Source organism: Aphelocoma coerulescens, chromosome 1 (genome assembly GCF_041296385.1).
Source record: "Aphelocoma coerulescens isolate FSJ_1873_10779 chromosome 1, UR_Acoe_1.0, whole genome shotgun sequence".
In the NCBI taxonomy this organism is placed as follows: Eukaryota; Metazoa; Chordata; class Aves; order Passeriformes; family Corvidae; genus Aphelocoma; species Aphelocoma coerulescens.
In genome coordinates this window covers 17,856,785-17,879,937 of record NC_091013.1, presented here as the reverse complement: position 1 = coordinate 17,879,937, position 23,153 = coordinate 17,856,785, and the positions used below count along the sequence as shown (strand labels likewise).

Sequence of the window (23,153 nt, the reverse complement as noted above, 5' to 3'; positions counted from 1 at the left end):
ACTGACTTTAAAAGTGCTAAGATGGACGTAAGAGTGCATCCAGGCATGACAGATCATACTTCCTATGTCAGACTTCCCTTTCGCATCCCAGTCTTTGGAAACATGTAATAAAATAGCCATTGCAAAGTAAATGTCTGCACACAGAACACTGCCATGGCCAGAAGACTGGAACCATTCCATAGATACCTGTCAGAAACCACTGGCATCTGCTGGTTTCCAGAAATCAGAACTATTGGGGTTAAGACAAGCTGATTCTGGACATAATTTTACTGCCTTATCAAAGGCCCCTTTGTCTGAGTTTATGTGACAGGGTTCTCAGCTCTGGAGGGAGGAATGTTGACCAGCAAGCAGCAGCCTGAGGAGATTATTACATGCTGAGAAGCAGCATGTGAAAGTCTTCCTTCCAGGACTGGTAAGCTCTGGAGACCAGTTGTTCTGTTAAATCCACCAGAACTGATGAATTCAGAACACCAGGAGCCTGGCTGTGCACAAAGCCACAGCACACATTAGTATCAACGCTGGGTTGCATTAATTTGGATCGTGCACAAACAGGTAGTGGTTGCTACATGCAAACAAAAAACCCTACAGGATTACATATACACACCCGATGAAGCAAAGGGCTCTTCAAAGGACTTTCTAACCTACCTAGGAGCCAGAGGTCCCAGGGTGGGGACTGACCTCCCAGCTGTTAATCCTACAGAGTAGTTATATGTGTTAGACTAAGTGAATGTGTGGTGTGAATAGTTATCTGCTATTAGTAACAGCATTAGTAGCAAAAAGCCTTCTGTTCCCTGAGATGTGTTTGTCTCCCAACTTGATCTGCTATCATGGAATCAAATATCCAACTATTTTATCAGTTATTTCTTGGCAATACTAATTCCCCCATAACTAGGACTGCTGCTTCCACTGATTTAATTTCTCAAATGACTTGTTCAAGAAAGTACTTACAAAACCCACTTTATGCAAGATCTCTCTTCCAAGAGTTTCTTGGAAGTCCAGAAAATGGGACTCCAACTGTTCATGACAGAAATATGGTTAGCTTAACCATTTTTCTAGTCCATGCAATTTAGACTTCTCCTTTGAACACCAGCATGTGCAGACATTAATCAACAGGAGAGATCAAATAAATAGGTTAACACCTTTGGTTGCTTTTACTGGTGAAAGGCAAGTTTAGGAAAGCAAATACCTCTAAACAAAATGCCTGCTGCTGCCACTTGAAGATAAGGTTCTAGAGAGCCTGAATCTTTGTTAATTTTTCCATTTTTCCTGGCCAAAAACCATGCACACCAGCAGAATCCTTTCAAGTGTTTCCAGGAGACCTTTAGATTTTGGCACATAAAAGTATGGCACAGATGCAATACACCTAGCAATTGCATCACTACCATTGAAAGTTGTGCCATGCTATTATGCTTTACTAGTCAGTTGGAGAACTGCTCCCAGGAATCTTAGAGCTGTTAGGAAAGTGTTTAATGACCTCATCTGAAGATTTACAAACCAAGCATTCATGCCTCAGGAAAGTCTCTTTAGTAGGAATATGTTGTTACTATTCTACTCTAATAATTTCACTTCTACACTGCTGTGATTTCACTGTTTGGTTCTTTAACAACTCCATGGAATTAGAAACTGGCAACATTTGTGCTTAGCAGCTTCTCTTCATTTGTCCCACTCTGTTGGTTCAATAAAGGGATATGAACACAAAAGGAAGTTTGTGTTTAAAGACAGACAGACCAGTGATGGTTAGTTACAACACAAGAGCAGGCTGCTACAGTAGTGCTGACAAAAATCAACTGCTGGACTGTTTACACTGCTTTGCAAAATCTCCTTCAAGTGCCCTGAGCTGAACAGTAGCTTTGTTGCTCTGAGGGTTTCTGCTCAGATGGCTTAGCAAGGTCTTGCCCTCAGCTGCAAGCTAAAGGATTGCACTTGGAGATTTTTCGCTTCATTTAAGCGAAATATAATCAGGAACTTCTGGAAGTTCCAGTGACAACTGACTGCCAAACCCTAACAATGGGTTCTTAAGCTTTGATTATTGCCTGACTGTGTCTTAACAAAGAAGGAATTGTAAAAAAACCTCAACCTTCTCATCTAGTAAATACTGAGTTTCAAATACTCATGACAATTTCTTAAGACATTCTTGACATCTTAATGGAAGATTTCCCTTCTGTGAAGCTAAAAAGGAGTAATTGAATACTTTGAGTATTTCAAAAGTGAAGCTATATCACTAAACTGGATTGAGCTTACAAAGCACAGTTCTCTTATTTACTGTTTTTCAAGCCAGTGTTTCCCATTTAATGTGCATCAGTTCACTCCTGTTGCCAGTATGAGAAGATGCCTTGGACTGAAAAATGTCACCACTTAATGCTTCTAGAGGCTGTACATACGGAAGCTGAACCTTCTGATGAGAAAAAAAGAATTATTCTGAAACATCAGTATTTCTTTGACTCAATAAATATCTTCTACTTTTCCTGCCAGACTTCTATTGTCTTTCATTTTAGAGAGAGTTCATGCTAGAGATGTCAATTATTAACTGTTTGCAGAGAAAATGAAAAGCAAAACTCAGACAACTTCAGAAAAACGGTGACAAGCAATAGGAATATTTTACTTACATAAAGCAGGGATCAAAGGAAACAAATTATTGTGACTTGGGATTTTCTAACCTTTCTGCCCCTCATGAAGCTAGTGGGAAAAATTTGATTTAAAAATTACTATCTCAGCAAGTAGTACAGGCCATTCTCTTCCTGGAAGCATAAGCAGGATCTTCTTCAAGATAATGAAGGGACAAATAATAGTAAGAAAAGAGTTGCCCAATATTACTTAAACTACTTTTGAGATAGGCCAAAACCACTGAGCAGCTAGCATCAGCAGTCATCTGACTCTGGGATTGAGCAAGCTAATCTTCTGACACGGAAGCTAGGTTAACATCCAAGGAAGGACAGTTTCCTCCCAGATTTACTGGTGAGATCAGCCCTACCACTAAATTGTGTGGGAACGGACCTCTCAAACCTGAAGCAGCCTTACTATGCTTGAAATTTGGTTAAGAGGCCTGATCTGGTTCTCCACCTCCAGTAAATACTCCATAAATCTGAGGGTGGACTCCAGAAGACAGGGCTGAAAGGTACAGTTTTCTTCCTCAAGTGGAATCACTAGAAGTTATTTAAAAGGTTTGACATATCATGAAGATAAACTGCCTCTTCTTTGAATTTGTCAAACTCCACACTCAAATTATGAATTACAATTGGTTGTATAACTTAGGTCCTCCCTATACCTGCCTTAAAATTTCTAAAAAAGGCTTACATTTTACATGTGTAGTTATCTTTCAAGTTCAATAGAACTATTTTAAAGACTACACACTTATTAATTTTGTTTTATAAAATAGTTCTTTTTTAGTCCAAGAATTATGATTTTGGAATAGGAATTATTAGAAAATATCTTAAGAATGTATTTTCAAAATCTGTAAAAAATAATGACTTAATCTTTAATATTAAATTCTTCCCATAGTCACTAATGAAAATACCAGTATTTATCTCTAGAAATAACACAGAAATGCTATAGAATACAAATCAGTATAAGTACCCATGAAAACATAAATATTATTTAATAGTATAACTTTAATAAAAATTTTTTCAAAATAAATTTAGTCAATAGTTTCTAGGATTTGCTCAGTCTCCACACAATCACATCTGAACTGAGCTGAGCTTCTGCTATTTTCAAGGCCGTTTTCTGGTAAAGGGCACCATTCATTGTTTGGTTCATACTTTGCACATTCTTTTCCTGCTCATTCTGAAACTTCTTTCTGAATTGCTGGACTCCTTCCTCAGTGTCCAGTAAAGAAGCCAGAGGAGAATTACTGATTTTCTTGCCAGACTCATTCCCCCATGTCAAGCTGTTTTCAGCTTTAGTTTCTTTTAAGAAAAGAGAATTCTTCAAGGTGAGCATTTCCTTTTCCAAAGCCAGTGCTAACTGTTCAGTAAGTACTGCTTTGCTTCCAGATCTCAGGAGTTTTACACTGCAGCTTGGAGGGAGAACTCTAGTAAGGCTGTGAAGGCACTGGAACAAGATGGTCAGATTTCTGTAAAACAAAATGATGATGATGTCAGAAAAAGAACACTCTGTAGTTTGCACCTATCACAGAAATATCCTAGCCAGATAAAAGATCAATGCAAACACAGGAATAAAAGAGACAGAAAATACAATCATAGTTAGCCCATAAACACGGGGCTCACTGTTAATGCGAAAGGGGATCAAAAGTGAATAGTACCAAGAAAATCACTTTTCAAAAGGAACCAAAAGTCTTGAGACTTTAAATTTTACTGATTGATTTCTTAAACATTTCAGCCTTTCTTCTTACATAAAGGAAATCAACTCCTAATTTAAGGAAAAGACTGAACCTCACTCCAAAATACACTCTTAAAAGTTACACCTTTTCTTTTTTACTTTTTAGCTTGAACTCTTCAAAAGAGCAACATTTGTCAATATTCCAGAAGTACTTTTTATGTTATAAGCCTCATCCAGCTAAGTCATAAATTATGGCAGTATTACTAACTTGCTTAACCTGGTTTAGGAAATATTTGTCCAAAAATCTGCATAAGAAAGGACATCAGTGAGACTTCAGATTATTTCCTTTTCATAATCATGGTAGATAGGAAATAAATATAGCAGAAACATGTACAAAATGAGACAACATTTACATTGCAATATTAAACAAAAAAATGACCTAGCAATAATTTTTAATTTAACATAACTTGGCATTTGTGGTTTGGTTGCTTTTTTGTTTTAATATTCCCATAACGATTTTTTTTTTAATTAATACACAATGAAGAAAAAAATTACATATTATACTAATAATAATGTAAGAAAAAAAGAATATAAAATTATGATGCAGCAAAATGAAGAGAAGGAATAGTACCAAGCAGGTATTAATGGAGAGTAGACTTATTTGTAATTCTGTGTTCTAGCCTGGACAAAATTAAACAATACAGTTCAGGTTCTGCCACAATTCTGATCTGAAAACAGCTCTGTTACTGCTGATTGTTATCACATCACATTGGCAGCCTATTGGTTACAAATTCGGTTGCTGTTTATGGTACTAGTGAGAAACATCATAAAGTTAAAAAGGGTGTATGGAAGATGAATATAAGCGATGCTTTTCGAGTTATTTTACCTGCAAAATATTGTTAGAACACCTTCAAATGGATTTTTCAGGGTCCAATTAAAAATTGTACCATGGACATTTCCTGCTTTATGACAGAATACGTTGTCCTGACATTCCTTAAAGGGTGTGCACTCCATTTCTCCCAGTAACCACGAACTGACTGGAGTCAATGTGAAGTCAGAAGACACAATCTGAAAGGAGAATCTGACAGACACTGCAAGGACAGCAAGAATATCTTCCACAGAACCTGCAAGAAAATACAGTAAAAAAAGGTATTTGAACTAAATATTTTGATCACGCTGCATGCATTAAATGAGCTTAGATTTTTGGCTCATACTCCCAGTTTTTTTGAGAAGCATTTGCACCTGAATCTTTGGGAATTTTCAACTGAATTCTTATCCCTATTCTGTCAAGCAAAACAGTTGATTAATGGAGCACCACCAATATAATGAAAGCACTTAAGATAAACATCACCTTGCCAAAAGAAGGCTATTAATAGCCTCCTGTGATAGTAAGATGACATGTTGGCTTTAGCAGTGACACAGCATTAAAGGAAGAAAAATTAAAATTCATTGCAAACAATAAAAAGGATATTTCCTGAGCAAAAGCCCAGTTCAAAATCAATTCAATCATGAATATGAAAAAGAAATGAAAATAAATTACCTTACCATACATGTAGATGAGGAAGAGCTACAATTACTTTGGTATTATTTAAGAGGTAGTAGTATATCAGAAAAAAATCTTATGTATCTAATTACAGTAAGTATCTTATTTATAGAAAAAACATAGGCTTCAGCATTCCGTACTCAAACTTATCTTCAAAATTATCCTTTCCAGATACCCTTCATCACCAATGCTACCAAAACCTTACAGCAACTCATTAAAACATCTTTTCCATTTTGAAATTTCCATCTCCTATTTCACCTAGCTTTTAATTCACAAAAGGTCTATGTAGCTTGTGTTCAGAGAGAAATTTAGAGTAAACAAAATAATCAAATATATTTATTTATAAATCCAAAGGTTATAAATCCATTTACCTGTACAGTAACTATTATCCCTTAGCATCTTTACTGAATATTTGCCATTTGAAATATCTTCCAGACTTAACAAAATTTTCCCACAGAGTACAGCAATCTTTTTGCTCTGCTGTAAACTATCATTCTGATGGTTTTGCTTCCTGGCATGCAGAAGAACTACACAGCACACACGATGAAATGCCAATAGTGGTGAAAGGCTGGTGACAGCAGTGAGTGTCTTTGCTCCATCCAGCTGAATACTTGAAGATCTCTTAGGAAACTCTTTTCTCAGATAATTCTTGCTATGCAAGTCCAATTTCATCTTTTTTGGAGGAGGTTCAATTTGACTTGAGGAGACAGCCAATGCTGAGAAGGCTTTGTTCAGCTTAATGATTTTACTTTGACACTTGATAATTGGAGAAATCGAAGAGAAGTCTTGATCCATCACTAAAGATAAACTGACATCACTCAGTGACCTGTGAAAATCCATACAATATGACTGCACTCCCAGTTCACATTTTTGTCTTCTGACAAATAACCACAACTCTGCAGATGTATACAGACACTTAAGACTAAATTCCAATACCATTCCAGATTAAGTCACAGACTTTGCAAAGAGGCTAAGTCCTTCACATGACTGTTTCATATGAACTCAGGATAAAGATTTTTCAAAATGTGAACTGAATTTTCAAAGAGCTTCTAGGAGTTAGATGCCTCATTTCAACCAAAATAATTTGGATATTTAATTCAGCCAGAAAAAGCTGAAAATTCTACATAACCTATACACATAGTCTATGACATTTATAAATTATTTTCTAAAGATTTAACTTTCTTTTTAATAAAAAACATGGCAAATATAAATTCTGCCCTTTTGAGGACTAAAAGGTCTTCTGATACTGTACATTTATATAGATATTCAAACAAAATTGAATGTAGAGTAAAATAAAAGGTTTAAGACATCATTACATTGAACATGCAGCAATTTCCTGAAATGTATGGAGTACTTTATTCAACACAGGGTTCTCTCAATGAAATCCTAGTATTACTGTTTCAGATCCTCTCTCAATGAATATATTATTCTGTCAATCAATTAAATCTCAAGATGTCACTGACATTTGAAAGTCTTATGAATGTCTAATTTTCTTTACAGAGAAGTATCACCATCTCATAATGCAATCTATGATATCACTGCAATCTCACACTAGTAGGAAGCACAAAAATAATCAATAAAGAATTACAGTGATGGGGATGGAGAGAACACAAGTCTTTTTCCCCACAAACACAGGTTGTTGCACACAGTTCTGAACTGGAGCCCAGAAGACCCAGTTCTGCTGCTGGCCTGCCAGGTAACCTTGGACAAATGGCTTCTCCACAGATCTTTTCTCAACTGTAAAAATGGGGGAGAGGGCTAGATTGCTGCTGGTTTTTAAAATCTGCTGAAGATCTCTGAAGTTATACAGGAATGAAGCGTTTCACTTTAAAAAAAAAAGCAAAGGCATCATCATGAAAGCTAAAAGAACAAACACTAAAAAGGCAAAAACCAATCTTTTGCCTCAGTGGCTCTTAAGAGAGGCTGTCAAGAGGATGAGGTCAACTTTCTTGTAAAGTTACAGCAATCTGGCAGTTGAGAAAGAATATACCCACAGCTCCAGCAGAATGGCCAGAGGGCCTAACAGGTCAGCTCCCTCACAACCACCTGAGTGATTTTCAGTGGCATCAGTAGCCTTTGAGCTCAGCCTAACAGAGTCTCAGCTACACTGCTTGTGGGAACATGGGTCAGAAGGTAAGTTTATATTACACAATTCATATTATGTTTTATGTAATTCTGTTTTTTCACATTGTGTTTCAAATTAGTTCCCTCTCTGTAAGAGAAAATTACATAAGTCGTATTTACAACTAGGACTGAGTAATTAAAATAAACAGAATAAACAATTAAAAGATGATAATAAGAATAAACAATTATTTTGAAGGTTTAAGTATTGTATGGCTGATTTTTCCACATAATTTACACAATATGCAAGCTTTGCAAATATTTTGATTATATACTTGACTAGAAGAGTTCAATTCAAAAGCTAAGTATTTACTTAGTTGGCAAGAGAATTTAATATATTTTCTTTTGTGCTTCTTGAAGCAAATCAGGAATGGCAAGTCACTAACAGTAAAGCACCAGGAACTAAGCTAAGACAGAGTTTTATTTAGAACACATACTGATGTCAGCATTGCTATGTCAACATGGACTATAAAGAACCATAACTTTTGTCAAAGAAAACTCTTTTGTAAAAAGTCTCCAGTAATGTTGCAATTATACTCACACAACTGATTTCTGCCTGTACAACATATTTTTCTACACAGTGCTAGAGAGAGATAAGCAGCAGCAAGAATGCTGACAAAGACACATTTCAAACACTTGACAAGCAGATGTTCAAAATGAGAAAGTACAAATTTACTGCAGACCTTAAGCTACATATTCATTTTCTATAAAACTACCAATGAAATTATTAGATAAGTGTATATACTCACAAGTAAAATGATTCAGTTAGTTTTACTCCAACCACCAGCTTGTCACCCACAACACGCTGCCACAATTCCTCTGTGAAGTGCTCTGGGACTTCAGACACCAATGATGTCTCTTTACTGAGAGAATGAGGAGGATTTTCTACGTCATCCCAGAGAGACACGAGGCCTTCCTTACAGAAAAGTGTGGTTTTTTAGATAAATTAAGTAAGATATGGTTCTTTTTATACTGCATTACTTCATGTTTTACCACAAGTGACTGCTGGAAGAGCTTTTAAGATACACAAAATGAAACATATCTATCAACTAGCTTATTCTCTACAATAAATAGAATTGAATTTTCTTAAAACAGATGATATCATCATGTAAAGTATAACTTGTTCTCTCCTTGTAAACATCACGTCGAAATCTTGACCTGTCATACAATTAATTGTCCAAATATATAAGATGGTAGAATTTATCTTATATTATTGCATTTAGTTGCTCAACACTTTGCTGTCCAAACCTGGAAAACTTGAAAGATATCACAACAATAACTGAAAGGGAGATCAAGACCATTTCAATTAAATTAGGAGCCTTCTTTTGAACAACGTATTAAGATAAAAATTTTCCCAACCTCCATCAGCTTCTTAGCCCACAGTTCACTCTGTCCCCATTATAAAATCAATTTTGCTCACATAGTTCTATGACAACTCCCTTTCTGTAACATGTTAGATTACAGACAGGCAACTGTGCCAATGAGAACTGTACACTCCCCTCGTGTTTGTTGGTAACTCTGTTAGAGGTTGCTCCTCCATACCACTCAGTTGTCAGGAGGTATTGTGCACGTCAATTTCAAGTAGAGACAACTAAATTTACTCCTAACTACATATACTGGCAAGTTAAGAAAATGAACCAGATTTAAAAAGCAGACTAATGAGTTTTGATAGTGGCAAGCCCTACAGGTGGAAGTGGTAAGTGGTTGAGGGCAGCACCCTCTACAAATGGCTTGGCATAATTCAGAAGTGATCTGGCCATCTCCTGCATTTTACCTGTTTTGCATTTGGTAGAATATGGGTTCTTTCTTCAACAAGATCTATTAATGCTCTGCAAGACTCAAGAATAACCCTCTTTTGGAGTCCTAAATGCTGCTGTAGCTCTCGAACAGAAGTCCAACCAGCCTGTAAAAGAATCATTAGACTACTGCACATAAGAAAGGACACTGAAGCTATCAAAATACCTTTTTGGCTTTTTTTTATTTTTATGCAAGTATCACAAGTAACATTTCTAAAAAATGTTCAAGTCAGGCTACTCTGTTTCTAAAATATGAATCTCAGAATCTTGGTCTTTCAATATTAAGCCTAGAGTTTAAGATAAATATTAAGGTAAACTTTATCAAATTATGTAGATATTCAGATATATTTCTGTAGATATCTTTCATTATTAATCCTGCTTCACTTTTTCATGGATAGAAGTTTCATTTTCTGTTCAAGATTTGTAATGATTATTGACCAAATAAATATATTGAACAGTTGACAGATTTACAAACAGACACACACGTTGGCTATGTCTCAGTTAAACAAAATACAACAAAAAAATCCCCCAAAAAACCAACTGGAAAAGCCCACAAACCAAACAACAAAGAAAAAAAAAATCATGCCAGCTTCTCAGGTTTTAAGAAAGCTCCTCAAAAGCTATTATCTGGAAAGCAAGATCCTGAGAAGTCCAGTGCTGCCAAGGAGAGAACAAACTCACCTCTGGAATGCAAAACCAAACTTTCCTCTTCCTCATTCCCTTAGAAAATCCCCCCAAACACATAACACACAAAACACTATTATAAGCCTGAATAAAAAAGCAGTTCTTGTAAGTGAAGTGATGTCCTCTGCTCAAAGGCAAAGGGCACTTAGACCAGCAGCACTCTAATGAAAAGTTCTGTAAAAAAATTACCACCTATCAAACTCTGAATCTAAGCATCAGATTCCAAGCAATAATCCACTGCCAGACTTGAGTCAGGAGACAAAAAGGAAGAGTTAAGAACAAAGACGAGTCTACAACACCTTCCTAATTTAGGTCATCAGGATACTAAGCCATCATTTACTCCCACTGGGGCTAAGTCCTGAATAAACAACTGAGAAACAGAAAGCAAATGGAGAAGCACAGATGTGGAAGCAGTCAAAATCGCCAGAAATTCACTGTTGTATGCTTGCTGACCTATCTGACTTTTGCAAGGCCTTTTTCCTCATAAGCAACACAAGAAAGAGGCCTGAAATTTACCACATGGCAAACCCAAGACTGAGTTGTGTCCCCCATCAACTCTCTGTCACAAGTGACAGGCACATCCTTCCTGCTATATGCCAAGATGTACTGCACTACAAGCATCGGCAGGAGTTACAAGTTTTGTGCTGTGAGACCAATAAAATATACCAATAAAATAAACTTCTGAGAACAGAAAATAAACATGAACATAAAAACAAGGCAGTCCAGAGCCAAAGTAATAGAGCTGTGAGTAAAACCAGAATTATAGTCCTTACAAAACTGTCAAGTAATGGGGGGAAGAACAGACCAGTGAACATTAAGACACTTCTCTGTTTCTGCCAAAACAATCAACTAAAACCAAGAGAAACCCTGTAACCTCAGCTGTTGCAATGTAACTGCAGTATTCTGCCAAAGGATGTCTTCCTCAGAAGATAACTAAACACATGTTAAAGTGAAAAAATCTTCAAAGGAGAAAAGGCTGGATTCAGGCTCAAAAGAGTGTATACAAAATACACAGTTCAAGAACGCACAAACTGATCTATTTTTCAATTTCGCTACCTGCAAAATGCAATTTATATATATTACTGTGTATAACTTAAATGCAACTTACTTATACAGTGGACTGTAATTCATTCCTGCCAAAGTTCTCAGGTGGCTAAGAAAACAGCTGTGCAGATGTGAAGCAAGGGTTAAGGCAACAAGGATGAAAAAGGGCTGCATCTGCTATTTCATTTTGCTCTAAAACACAAGATTCCATGGAGACTGTGAAAACTTGATTTGATAGCAAATTTCTAGAATACCTGAATTTTGATGACAAGTATCAAGAGGAACCACTCCAAGACTAAATAACCTTTGGAAATTCCCAAGCTAAGCAGAACCCATGCAGTATTGCTTCAAAACAAGCATCCTTGAAATTCAATTACACATTAGATTATAAAAGCCAGCAAGAGTACTTCACTGTTCAGCAAATATAATACAGAACAACGGGGATTTCAACAAGGAAGCAACTGCGAGGTTAAAAAAAGAAATATCTGCACCTACTTCCAAATGCACCAGCTTGACAATTTCAAAGATTTACAGCATTAAAACACAGTAAATTTCCAACTTGCTTACAATCTTGTGCTAGCATGTAGCTTTGAAAATTAGAGATTAAAAAGATCTAAAAGTATAGAAATAAGTTAGGTCTTATGAAGGATTCTGTGTCTGTAAGAACTGTACCAGCACACGATAGATAAAATATCCAGCCAGCGGCTTGTTTCCAGCAGAACCAGTAGAAAGTGCAAACCAGATAATTCATTTGATCCTGACACAGATTCAGAGAGCTCTGCAGCTGGAAGCCACTTGGTGTATTGAAAGAACACAGTTATGTAACATAGAACATACAGCTGTCAATGGCAGGGTGGAGAACCTTCATTACAATTGTGGAAGAAGCAGCAAATAAGACACAGAAACTGATTTCTGTTTTGTAGAAAAGGAAAGCAATGTAATGAGTAGGGCAAGAAAGCAGCAGTAAGGTAAGTTTTAAAATATGACTGTCAGAAAAGAAAAAAAAAGCAGAAACAGAAAAAGATGCATTTGGAAGGAAGATTGCACTTCTGCATGTTAAAGCCAATAGGGCTCTAACATGCAAACTGTAAAAATGTAGGATTGGAAAGGACCTCAAGAGGTCCTCAAAATTAATCCAGCTTCTATTTTCTTGTGCCTTCCATGAAGGAAAAAACCATTTTGTCCACTGTTCTCCAAACAGCTTTTATCTGCACAATATCTCTTCAGCCATTTTGTTTGTTATTAGAACTAGAAAAGTCTTCTCCTTTTCAGTCTTTTCCTAATGTGTCCTAAGATGTTATTTATTAACCGGCAAACTATTGCCAATTAATTTGCTTCACGTTTAAAGGCTGGAAATAAAACTGCCACAATACCCTACTTAGTTTTCACTCATTCTCAAGTGACAGGAACAATTACCTCATATCTCATCTTTAAAGCACCCTTAGCAAACTAACAATAACCTCACATCATTGACTCAGTATGAGATTTACATTCTCTCCTAAAGCTTTTTTTTTAAATAATCTTCCTATTTTGTCAAGTATTACCCATTTGGTATAGCCTAATATACACACTGCAAAAGCACATATTGGTGAGTATGCTGGGTGGGAAGCTCTAGCAAGTTTCCCTCAGGTTGTCTTATAAATGATGCCAGTTAAAAGAAGGATACATTTTAGCTTTATCTACAGTACTTTTCAAAATTATCCTTATAAAACCACTAGTAACAGGAGCACAAACATCAGAAGGCGGTAAAATAAACACGATCACCAATTTGTGCAAATGCACTCACTGAGAACCTGCCACTACATGACCAGAAATCTATATAATGGGGAGCAAAAGAAGTAAACATGCTAATTTTTTTAAGCTGGTATTTAAACATCTATGAGTAAAATGACTGCTAAGAAGCTCTGATAAGATAGCTTCAACATTATCTCAAACTTTTAAAAATTAAATTAGACCTCTACAATTACCTAAATGCACTTATAACAACAGAGAGAACTGAAACACAGACTACCACTGATTCAAGAATAAATACTTAACCATGTTGTCCTTTTCCCTGAACCACTTCTTTAATAATAACAGTATCATTAGCCTTACCCTTTAGATAATGTAATGATACAGAACAGTAATTTATAGAAAACATGGAGGCAGAACTGTTGAGTACAAACCTGTAATCTTGTTTCAAGGGCTCGGACAGTAAGCAAACCATTCTCTTGCAATCCTTCTGCAGCAGGAACATCATGTTTATAATTGATACTACTCTGAAAGAAAGAAACAAAACCAAAACCCTGAATGAATTAAAAAGCTGAAGGGAGGGTACAGGCTGCTACACAGCATTATAAAAATCTGGGGGAAAATACAGCAACCCAGCAGAATCACAGTATGTCTTTTAAAAGAAAAATCCTATTTTCTGAAAGCAAATACAATTTGATAGTACATAATGGAAAAACCCAATTATGAGAAGATAATTAACAAGCACTATGGCCTTAATTAAATTAAGAGCTCTCAGCCAAAAGGTAAGAATTGTGGCAAAACTGTTATGTATGTGAAGCATTTGCAACTGCATTTATTTCCCAACAGAATGTTGATACAATCAAAAAAGCAAAATAAAATCTTCAGATAATTTAAGATTACAGCAGGAAATATTGTATTCAAACTTCAGAGCATTTCACAGCACACATCCAATTTCACTTTGCATCAATACTTTAATGATTTGTTGAGGTTTTCTTAATTTAGTAAGCACAGACTGAGTAGCTGAGAAAAGGAAAGCTCAACTTACTGCATAGTTGACCTCCCCAAGATCTGTTATTTTGAATGTACTTAACACGTCTGTATTGGAGTCATCCTTAAAAAGCAGTAACAGTTGCTCACTTCCAGAGCCAATAAAATCATCCACCAGAATACATTTCACTTTTGGCCATTTGGAAACCACCTACAGTAGAAGAGGTTTTAAAATACATTTATTAGAATAAATCTTGTATTTGAGATCTCATTTTGATGAAGTGTGCTCTCCATTAAGAGGGAGCCTATTCAGCTGTGTGAAATACAGTAATATTTAGAAGTTTCAAGCTCTCACTCTCACTCCATCATTTAGAGCCTATGTAACTCTGGGAAAAATTAGCCATTTCTCTTAAAAGAACACTTTCCAAATTACAGGTTGCAGAGAGGATGACAACTTTTCAGTGTATTCAAACAGCTTAAGAGCTGAATGTTGTAACATTTATTTAGAAGCGATAATACTTGAGGATCAGTTAAAGGCATTATACCTTTGATATTGAGACATATCTTTGTTTCACAGAAGACTTAAGTATGATTGAAAGTTAAAGACAAATTTTTATAATAATGCCAACAACTAAATAGTACAAATTTTTGTTTCCTAAGTTATACAAGTCTTCCTGCCAGATTATTACAAAACCCTAGCAGAAACTTTGTCTCTCCTAATTTTAGGAGACAATAGCAAGGACTTTTCTTGTCATTTTCATAAAACAACATTTTCTAGAAACAACTTTTTGTTATTAGGAAATGACACTCAATAAGCTTTGATGTTCCAATGAGAAGTTTATGCTTTGCAATGATATCAGGTTCCTTCTAACACAAATCATCTAGGCACATTCACAATTGTTTTACAGCTTCAAGTTCTCCACTATTGCAGTTTTCAATTAGCAACAGAAGCTTTGGTCAGATTCATAAATGTATCACTAAATGAGAGAATCCCAGCTTCATTTTCAGATAAATAAGCAAGCAATGGAAGCAAAACAATGTCATACTTTAGACAGGTTATTTTACCAGCAGCAACAATAATAAACAAACAAACAAGAAATCTAAAGAACTTAAACATGCAGATTTTCAGTTGCAGGACTTTCAATAAGACAATACATACAAAAAATGTATCGGTAAAATGGAGCTCTTTAAAGCCACCAGTACCTGTAAGCTGTCTCTCCTCTGTACAACACAGCTATTTCCAGAGGCAAAAGACACAACAAATAGCAAATCATTGCTACTGGTTACAGCTGGTTTTACTGAACATGGCTTTTCATAAGGAAGCTCACAAACACCTTTAGGGACACCATTTTGGAAGCAAATAAGCTGGTTCTTGTGTGTTATGGCAACAAGTGATATTCGGAGCTGTTTTTTCCATCTCTCACTCTTGCAGATGTAGACAGAAGATACCACTCTGCTGTAAGCATGAGGCATGAAGCACGTGCCAGCCAGCATTTTTTGTGTTTCAATTGCGTATCCAAAGAACTCACTACCCCAGATGGCTCTATCTGAAACAGAAAACCCATCTGCATCTTCAGTCTCTGGCAGGCAAGCAGTTCTTATCCCTAAGACAGCAGTGCCTTCATCTACAATTTCACCTGTCCATACTATAGAAGAAAGCTGAACAGGAGCACTTTGAACCACACAGGTGTTGGAAGAGATGTAGAACAGCTTGTTGGCATGTCTCCACAACACAGATGGGCCAGTAAACAACCTGATGTCTTCTTTCAGCTCATAATCCAATTTAAAACAAAAGGACTGCTCAAATTGATTTGAACTGTGAAGCAACAATACAAAGTATTTGACATTGTTCCGTTTTTTCTTCTTCATCAAAATGCAAGGAAGAGTAATCCCTGTTCTGGAATCTGTTGTGCAGCTACAACAAATCATTTCAATTTTTGAGTGACTGGCATGCATGCTGAATACTCCAGAAGACTTCTGAACAAACAGCTTAGTGTCTCTGTTGAACGCCATCCTTCTGACACATAAATTCATTGTTTTATCATCTGCTTCCTCTGCATGCTTTGGTTTTGACAGCTGAAATACAAGGACTTCGCCATTGTAGGACAAGAATTGATCTTGCTCACTCAGAAGCATCTTGATTTATCTTTATGTATATTCCTCTACACGAAAACCATATGTGTCCCCATTTCTGTCAGGCTTATTTCTTTATGGAAATTTTAACCTATCTGGACATTTTCCATCTACAAAAGCAAACAAGAAAAAAAAAAGTTAAATTGTTTTGGGACTAGCTGAATAGATCCTTACGAAAAAGAAAAACTATGTGTTGCAAAGCAATAACATAGAAAAATTTGAGAACGAGGACAGTATGTGACTTAATCTCACAGATTAATAATGGTGGTAAGCAATTTTGTACTGAGAGATTTAAGTAACAGAAACATTTCAGAAATATTTCTTTACCAAAGTATGAATTCTCTGGTTATCAACAGCTGCACGGCATAATATAAATTGATAGAAACCAAACCACACACTCACAATTTGTGTGATTGCATTGAAGGTGTCAGTGCCACAAATATACTGATCAGACTGGAAAGTAACGATGCTTTCAATTCTCAAATTAAAGAACCTTCCCTCGGCCGTAGCGTTTATTAATAACGATAATTCATTTTTTGTTAAAATTATAAGGCCTCGAAGGAGAAAGTTCTCTGCAGAAGCATCCAGTCATTTTGCGGGCAAGTAGGCTACCTCCTTCTCTCCCTCCTCGCCCAGAGAAGGCCCGGGGACCCCGAGGGAACCGCAGCCGTCTCACCAACTTTCACTCAACTTCCGGGGTCCGCGGCGACGCCCCTCGCCCGGCTCAGGCCGTGTTGCCGCCCTCCCTGCCCGGGCCCCGCGAACTCCCGCACAGAGACCGGGTATAGAGAAGGGCAGTGACCACGGGCTCCGCGCCGGCGGGGCCGCTCCCGGCGGGGCCGCTCCCGGCTGCTCCGGCGGGGCCGTGCCGCGGTTCCCGGCCGGCCGGGCGGGCCGCTCCGAAGCTCCCGCCGCGGGGAGCACGACGGGAGCGCGGGCGGGGTGGAGCCGCCGCGAGGGGCGGGGCGGGGCGGGGCCTGTCCACCGCCGGCTGCCCTGGGCCCCGCCCCCCGGCGGAGTCACGCGCCGCTCCATCCCCTTTTCCCGCCGCCCCTCGCGCTGCTGGAGCCGTCTCAGTGCGGGTGGCGCGGGCGGACCCGCTGGATCATGGCTGAGGTGAGTCCCTACGCCCCTGCCCCCTCACTGCTGCCTTCCTGCCCACCTGCTGGGCCTTCCCTCACCAGCCGCCGTCCGCAGCCGCCCGGGGTTGGCGGTTTGGCGGGACGGGTGGCCGGGCCCTGCTGTACAGGTGAGGGAATGGGGCTGTCTGGGGCCCCGGCCTTTCCTTTCACGGTCCTCCTGTTTCTTGTTTCCTTTCAGCAGCGACAGGATAAGGCGGCGCTGATAAGCGAGACCCGGCGGCGTTTCGAGGCGGAGTACCTGCCAGGTGAGCTGGGAGCGGTGGACGTGGGCTCTGGGGCTTGTCCACTGTCGCTTTTCCTTTCGGGGCGCCAGGTACCCCACTTTCCCAAGTCTGTGAGCGTATGTGCCCTTTCACAGAATCGACTGGGTCGGAAAAGGCCTCCGAGATCATCGAGGCCAGCCTGTGACTGAACACCTGTCAACCAGACCATCGCACTGAGTGCCACGTCCAGTCTTTCTTTAAACACCTCCAGGGACGGTGACTCTGCCACCTCCCTGGGCAGCCCATTCAAATATTTAATCAGTCTTTCTGTGAAGAATTTCTTTCTAATGTCCAATCTAAACTTCTGGTACACTTAAGATGTCCAAAGCCATGGACGGGTACGATGCACCGCAGGTTTCTGTGCTGGCTCTCGGTGCTCTCTGTCTGCTGGGTCGCTCTCTTGGGCTGCGGGGTGTGTTGGGGTAAAGCTCTCCTTCGTTTTCTCTTGCAGCTGTGTTTGGTTAGCTGTAGAGTGGGGTCTGGGACACTGCTGTGCTTGGTGTTCTTTGGACATAAAACATGGCAGGGAATGGAGGCATTCTGACCTCGCCGAGTTTGTCAAAGGAAGAGTTGTTTTTCTGGAGTAATTTGCACTTGAAATTTATGCAGGCCATAATTAAGATCATGCTGCATGTCCAACTTGATTCTTAAGTGCAGGTGCATTTAAATTTGTAAATGAAGGCCGGGAGATGCTGGGGATGCCTAGGGGAAAGGGAAGACTGGGGTAAGCCTAGTGTGGTTTCCTTTTATTTCAAAGTTAATTTGCATTGCTTATATTGGAAAAACGTAGAGTACACTAACAGCTGCAGTAAGCAGTATGTTTCATTATGACTGTCTAGAGACTTTCTATTGAAAACATCCTTCTGTGTAATTTTTAATGCAAATACAGTAAAGTCCAGTAATTGTGTTGCCTGCATCTCCTTTAATAGGAGCCTCAGTTCTGCAAACAAATGCCTTGCTTTGATGTTTCTGATCAGAATTATTGAGGTTATCTAGCTATCTGTCACCTTTATGTAATGGTTACGTGCTTCTATGACTTCTTTGCACTGGGCTAGAACACGCTCTTGGAAAACTTTGAAGGTCTTGAGGGTGGTACAACTTTGTCTCGTATGGTTACTCTGCTAACTTTCAAAAAGGAGACTATTTTGGCCTTGGTTTGAGATGATCTTTATTTTTGATGACAAAATTTATTAGAAAGTGTTGAAGTAGAGAGAGCTTATTTTACCTTTTGATATTTATGAGTGAATAAAGATATCTTTGCAAAGATCAGGCTTGAATGAGTGGAGGATCATCTTAAATGCTAACTTTTTCTGCCTCTAAAAGTTTTCAATTAGTGTATATTTTCATATGGTAGGTGATTCAACTTGCTTTGGATTCTATTATCCCAGAGTCACACTCATAAATAATTACTTCAGAAGGCCTAGGACTGCTCTGGGACAGTAGTTGTGGAAAAGGAGTATTACTCCTTCAGTTGATCTACCACTTAAAATCTTGAAATTCCACAAGTTTCTCCTGTTGTAAGGATGCCTCTGTTGGGCTGGCTGATACAGCCATTACAATAATTGAATACTGTTGCAAGGTAAGCTGTAATCCTATTTGCAGTATTTTGAACACTTTTTCTCAGTAAGCCCATTTTTGGGTCATGGTTTAGGGCTCTTGGCCCTTTCAAGAAAATAGGATTAAGACTTTTTTGAGTTTGTTTTTAAGATTCTGCCACAAATTTAGGAATGCCACAAGCAAATTAATGTTCTCATGACCACATTCAAGAGTGTAAAACACATGATTTTAATTTTGTACTGGTCTATTAACCTTTACTGTTTAGGTTCTAAAATGTATTATTTTATGCTTCTTAATCAAAGGAATATGGGGGTGCAGGTAGGCAGACACCCTCAAGCCTGTGACTTTGTGGTGTAAAGGTACAGATGATTGCTTCACACCCAGCAATTTCAGTCTGCTTTCAAAACTAAGGGCACTGCCAGGCTACACTGAGAAGCTGATCCTTCCTGTAAAGTTTAGTGTGGTCATAGAGTTGTGGGCCTCTACAGAGCAAACTCTATTCCATTTACAGGTGAACTGCAGTTGTTAAAGTTTGAGAAGTTTTCAGGCAGGTTTTTTTCTGGAGGTTGCAGCTGCCACTGTTTTGTTTTCCCTTTGAAGAAAACAATGTAACTGGTTATTCTAGAAACAGTGATTCTGATCTTCAAAAGTGAAGTAGTTCTTCCATATTCTGTAACTCCCAGTTACTGGTTTCCCTCCTGCCCCTCCTCATGCAGGAAGAATTGATATTGGTCAAAAATACTGTGATGGTCTTACAGTAATGTTTATTTTTGTTATGAAATGAAAACTTAGAGGGTCTTTGAAATCCTACTTTTTCATTGAAATTATTTATTGGCAGAATACATTTTTTAGATTAAAGTAGAATCTACAAAAATATATTATTATATAGATGATTCAGAAAAGTCTAATATTACAGCATGTATTTTAATTATTATTATAGTAATATGCTGTGGCCTTGATAATTTTCAAGGCTGGATGGGAAAAGTTCTGTTCAGCAATTGAAAGCACCATAAATCTGGTTTTTTGAATTATACAGTTGTTTCATTTATGTGACCAAATCAGAAAATGCTTTTGATAGTCAGATATAGTGTGAAAGATGAAGTATCAGAGAACCTCACTGGCTCATCTCCTCAGAGTCTGCAAGAGAAGTTTCTTGCTGAAGTTGTTCAGCAGATTTGGCCATTGAAGTGTTCTAGAAGGAAAGCTTGGCCACTGTTGGATCTTATCTGCAAAGCAGTGTTTAATATTAACGGCGATCTTGTGGTGGTTTTTTCTCTTCAGTTAACTTTCTAGCTGGGTTCCAAAGACAGCTTCAGCTCTTGTGAGGAATGTATGTCCCAATAATGAAACCTTTGCATTTAAAAGGTTTATTTCCAATAGTGGAAAGGTCATGTTAGTCCAATAGACTGGCAAATGCTGTCTGATGTGCTAGGCAGATGGCACTTTGTCTTCACTGATTTTGGGGCCTAATTTTTGTTTTGCCTCTTTGGATTCTTTGTGAGAGTTGGTGATGTAAATGATTTTGCTGGTGAAAGGAACAATGAAAACAAAAGATTTTTTTTCTAGTACTGACTGGCACTAACAATGTTTTCTATCAAACAAGCATGTCTTTTTCTATAGTGAATTTCCATTCCTTAGAGGATTTCTAAAATTAGGTTTTATTTCTGGGCTATTACTTTCTATTTTAATGTTACAGTGGAAATTGTTCAAAATAAAGTCTTGTTAGACTTTTTCAGTAAACTAGTTTTCTTCACATTTCCTTTTGTATATTAACCATTTCTAATTGCCTGTTATTTCCTGGACCTCCCCATTAACGTTGTTTTCCTTTCTTTTAGGCAGAGCTTAATTTTTGAAAAAGATTTTGCAAGAGAGGTTTCCCATCCTTCCAATGTAAAGGATTAAATTTCATCCTGACCTTCTTTAAGCCAGTAGCAAAGGTGTTTTGTTAATCATATGGGTTGATTGTAAATAAAATTTTTGACATATGGGACACCCTTAAAAAACAGTGATAAAACTATTGTAGAAGACTCTTAAAGTAATGTTTTGCATACCTGCATGTATCTTTTTATGCTCTGAAAAGTCTGTTTTCCCTGGTTCTTGACTTTCAAGCTGAGAATGGTGGAAGAATAAGATGGGAAACATACTTTCATAAAAAGTTCTGTAAGATTAATGATTGAACTTTTTATTGAAAGTAGTCTTTATTGTCACTGAGAATGTTCAACTTTGCTAAAAGTTTGTTTACTGCACTTTGTGGAGGCAAATATTTTATTTATCGCTGCTTGAGCTCATTGAAATAATTCTTTATTGGATGGAAATGGTGTTCGGTTTTTTCTTCATCCCTGTCCCTTTATGGCTACTTTTTTTACTTCTTTAATTGTTTCTAGTTTGCTGATTTTTCTCATCTAGCAACTGAAGGCACATACCTGAATTGTTATAGTACTTAGCTTAATGTTTGGCATCAACAGCCAATTAAAATGGGCTTTGTCTTTGTAGCCAAAGTCAGAGAAATAATTGTGACCATTTTAGACAGAGACTTCTTGGCTGAAATAGCTTTGAGTTAAAATAGTTAAATTGAGTCTCTTTGTGTAGTGTAACACTTGACATACTTTTCTAGGTTGCTTTTTTTTCCTCTACTTTGTACAATTAAGTTTTTGGTTTTTTCTCTATTAAAAGGCATGCAGTTGCTGTCCCTACTTAGCTTTATATATGGCTTGTTCTGTAACTCTACTTTTCTAGATAAGAGTTTTTTCTGAAGGGAAGGGTCATTTCAAGTTTTAAAATTCTGAGCTTCTCTGGATTAAGTTGGTGTGGGGTGTGGGACTTTGCTGTTGTGCCTGGTTTTGAGTTCTGTAGTTATTCTTCTATATTCCTGTTGAATATTGTCAAATTTGTATTATATTTTCTAAAGCATGAACACTAGAAGAAAACACAGCAGCACAATGCTGTTCTCTTGGTAATCACAGAATGGGTCAGGTTGGAAGGGACTGTAGTGGCTTGTCTGGCCCAGCCTGCTCAAGCAGGGTCATCGCGGAGCACAGGGCACAGATTTGCATGCAGACAGTCTTTGGATGACTCCACACCCTCTCTAGGCAACATGTTCCAGTGCTTGGTCACAACAGTAAAGAAGCTCTTCCTCAAAGTCAGGTGAAACTTCCTGTGCATCAGTTTTTGCCATTGCCTCGTGCCCTATTGCTTGGCACCACTGAGAAGAGCCTGGGCCCATCCTCTGACTTCTCCCTTCAGACACTGACAGACACTGATGAGGTCTCCTCTCAGTCATCTCTTCTTGACGCTGAGCAGGTTCAGCTCTCTCAGCCTGTTCTCATAAGAGAGGTGCTCCAGTCCCTTAATCATCTTTGCAGCCCTCCACTAGACCTGCTCCAGGGGCTCCTGGCATTGTAATTAAATGACATTGACAAAAAAAAAAGTGATGTAAAGAGAAGGGATTTTACAGTTTCTGCCTCAAAGAACTTAATGAAACCTTCTAATGAAAGTATTGCAGTGAAATTTGTGTGCGGTTAGTTTTGTGTAATTCTGCAGTTGTTTTCAGAGCTGTTGTCTGTGTTATAGAAGATCCTTTACGTTGAAATGTAGTAATTAAGTGATACAGTTTCACTGGAAGCTTCTCAGCTTGAAGAAAACAACTATTAAAAGGGCAGAATGTGCTCATGGAAAGAACAGAAGTCCTCACTAAAGCAAAAAAAAAAAAAGAGAAGGCAAGTAATATAAGAAGTTGCTGTTCAAACAGAACTTTCTTCTTTTCTCTTGACCTCAAATGCTCAATGGGAAAATGAAAGTAACTTTAACCAACTATTTCCAAAATAAAGTTAAATACCTGGTCAGTTTTGCTCACTCAAATTTTCCTGAGGAACTTTCA

General features: G+C 37.9%; 2 protein-coding genes across 7 annotated transcripts in view; one reads left to right on the top strand and one right to left on the bottom strand.

Annotated features, from left to right (window-relative positions):
* Nucleotides 1–2,291: 2,291 nt before the first annotated feature.
* On the bottom strand, nucleotides 2,292–17,215 carry FANCB (FA complementation group B). Of its 4 annotated transcripts, none has more exons than XM_069003269.1 (9): nucleotides 16,717–17,215; nucleotides 15,385–16,424; nucleotides 14,240–14,392; nucleotides 13,629–13,721; nucleotides 9,714–9,842; nucleotides 8,689–8,855; nucleotides 6,190–6,644; nucleotides 5,162–5,399; nucleotides 2,292–4,069 (listed from the first exon to the last, which is right to left on the bottom strand). In XM_069003269.1, exons 2-9 carry the CDS (start codon nucleotides 16,315–16,317, stop codon nucleotides 3,649–3,651), a joined length of 2,589 nt encoding a protein of 862 aa, XP_068859370.1. In that variant the 5' UTR covers nucleotides 16,318–16,424; nucleotides 16,717–17,215; the 3' UTR covers nucleotides 2,292–3,648. The 4 variants fall into 4 exon arrangements, with proteins under 4 accessions (XP_068859370.1, XP_068859361.1, XP_068859379.1 ...); XM_069003260.1 differs by having other exon boundaries at nucleotides 16,927–17,215; XM_069003278.1 differs by having other exon boundaries at nucleotides 16,991–17,215.
* A 123-nt stretch (nucleotides 17,216–17,338) lies between these two features.
* Nucleotides 17,339–23,153, top strand: part of MOSPD2 (motile sperm domain containing 2) — a 32,763-nt gene continuing 26,948 nt past the window's right edge. The window contains exons 1-2 of one of the 3 annotated variants that reach the window (XM_069003225.1): nucleotides 17,339–17,430; nucleotides 17,635–17,701. In XM_069003225.1, the coding sequence (XP_068859326.1) occupies nucleotides 17,422–17,430; nucleotides 17,635–17,701 (76 nt within the window). In that variant the 5' untranslated portion in view covers nucleotides 17,339–17,421. Of the gene's footprint in view, nucleotides 17,431–17,634; nucleotides 17,702–17,868; nucleotides 18,058–23,153 lie in introns of those variants that run through there. The other 2 variants (XM_069003235.1, XM_069003246.1) reach the window with 2 other exon arrangements.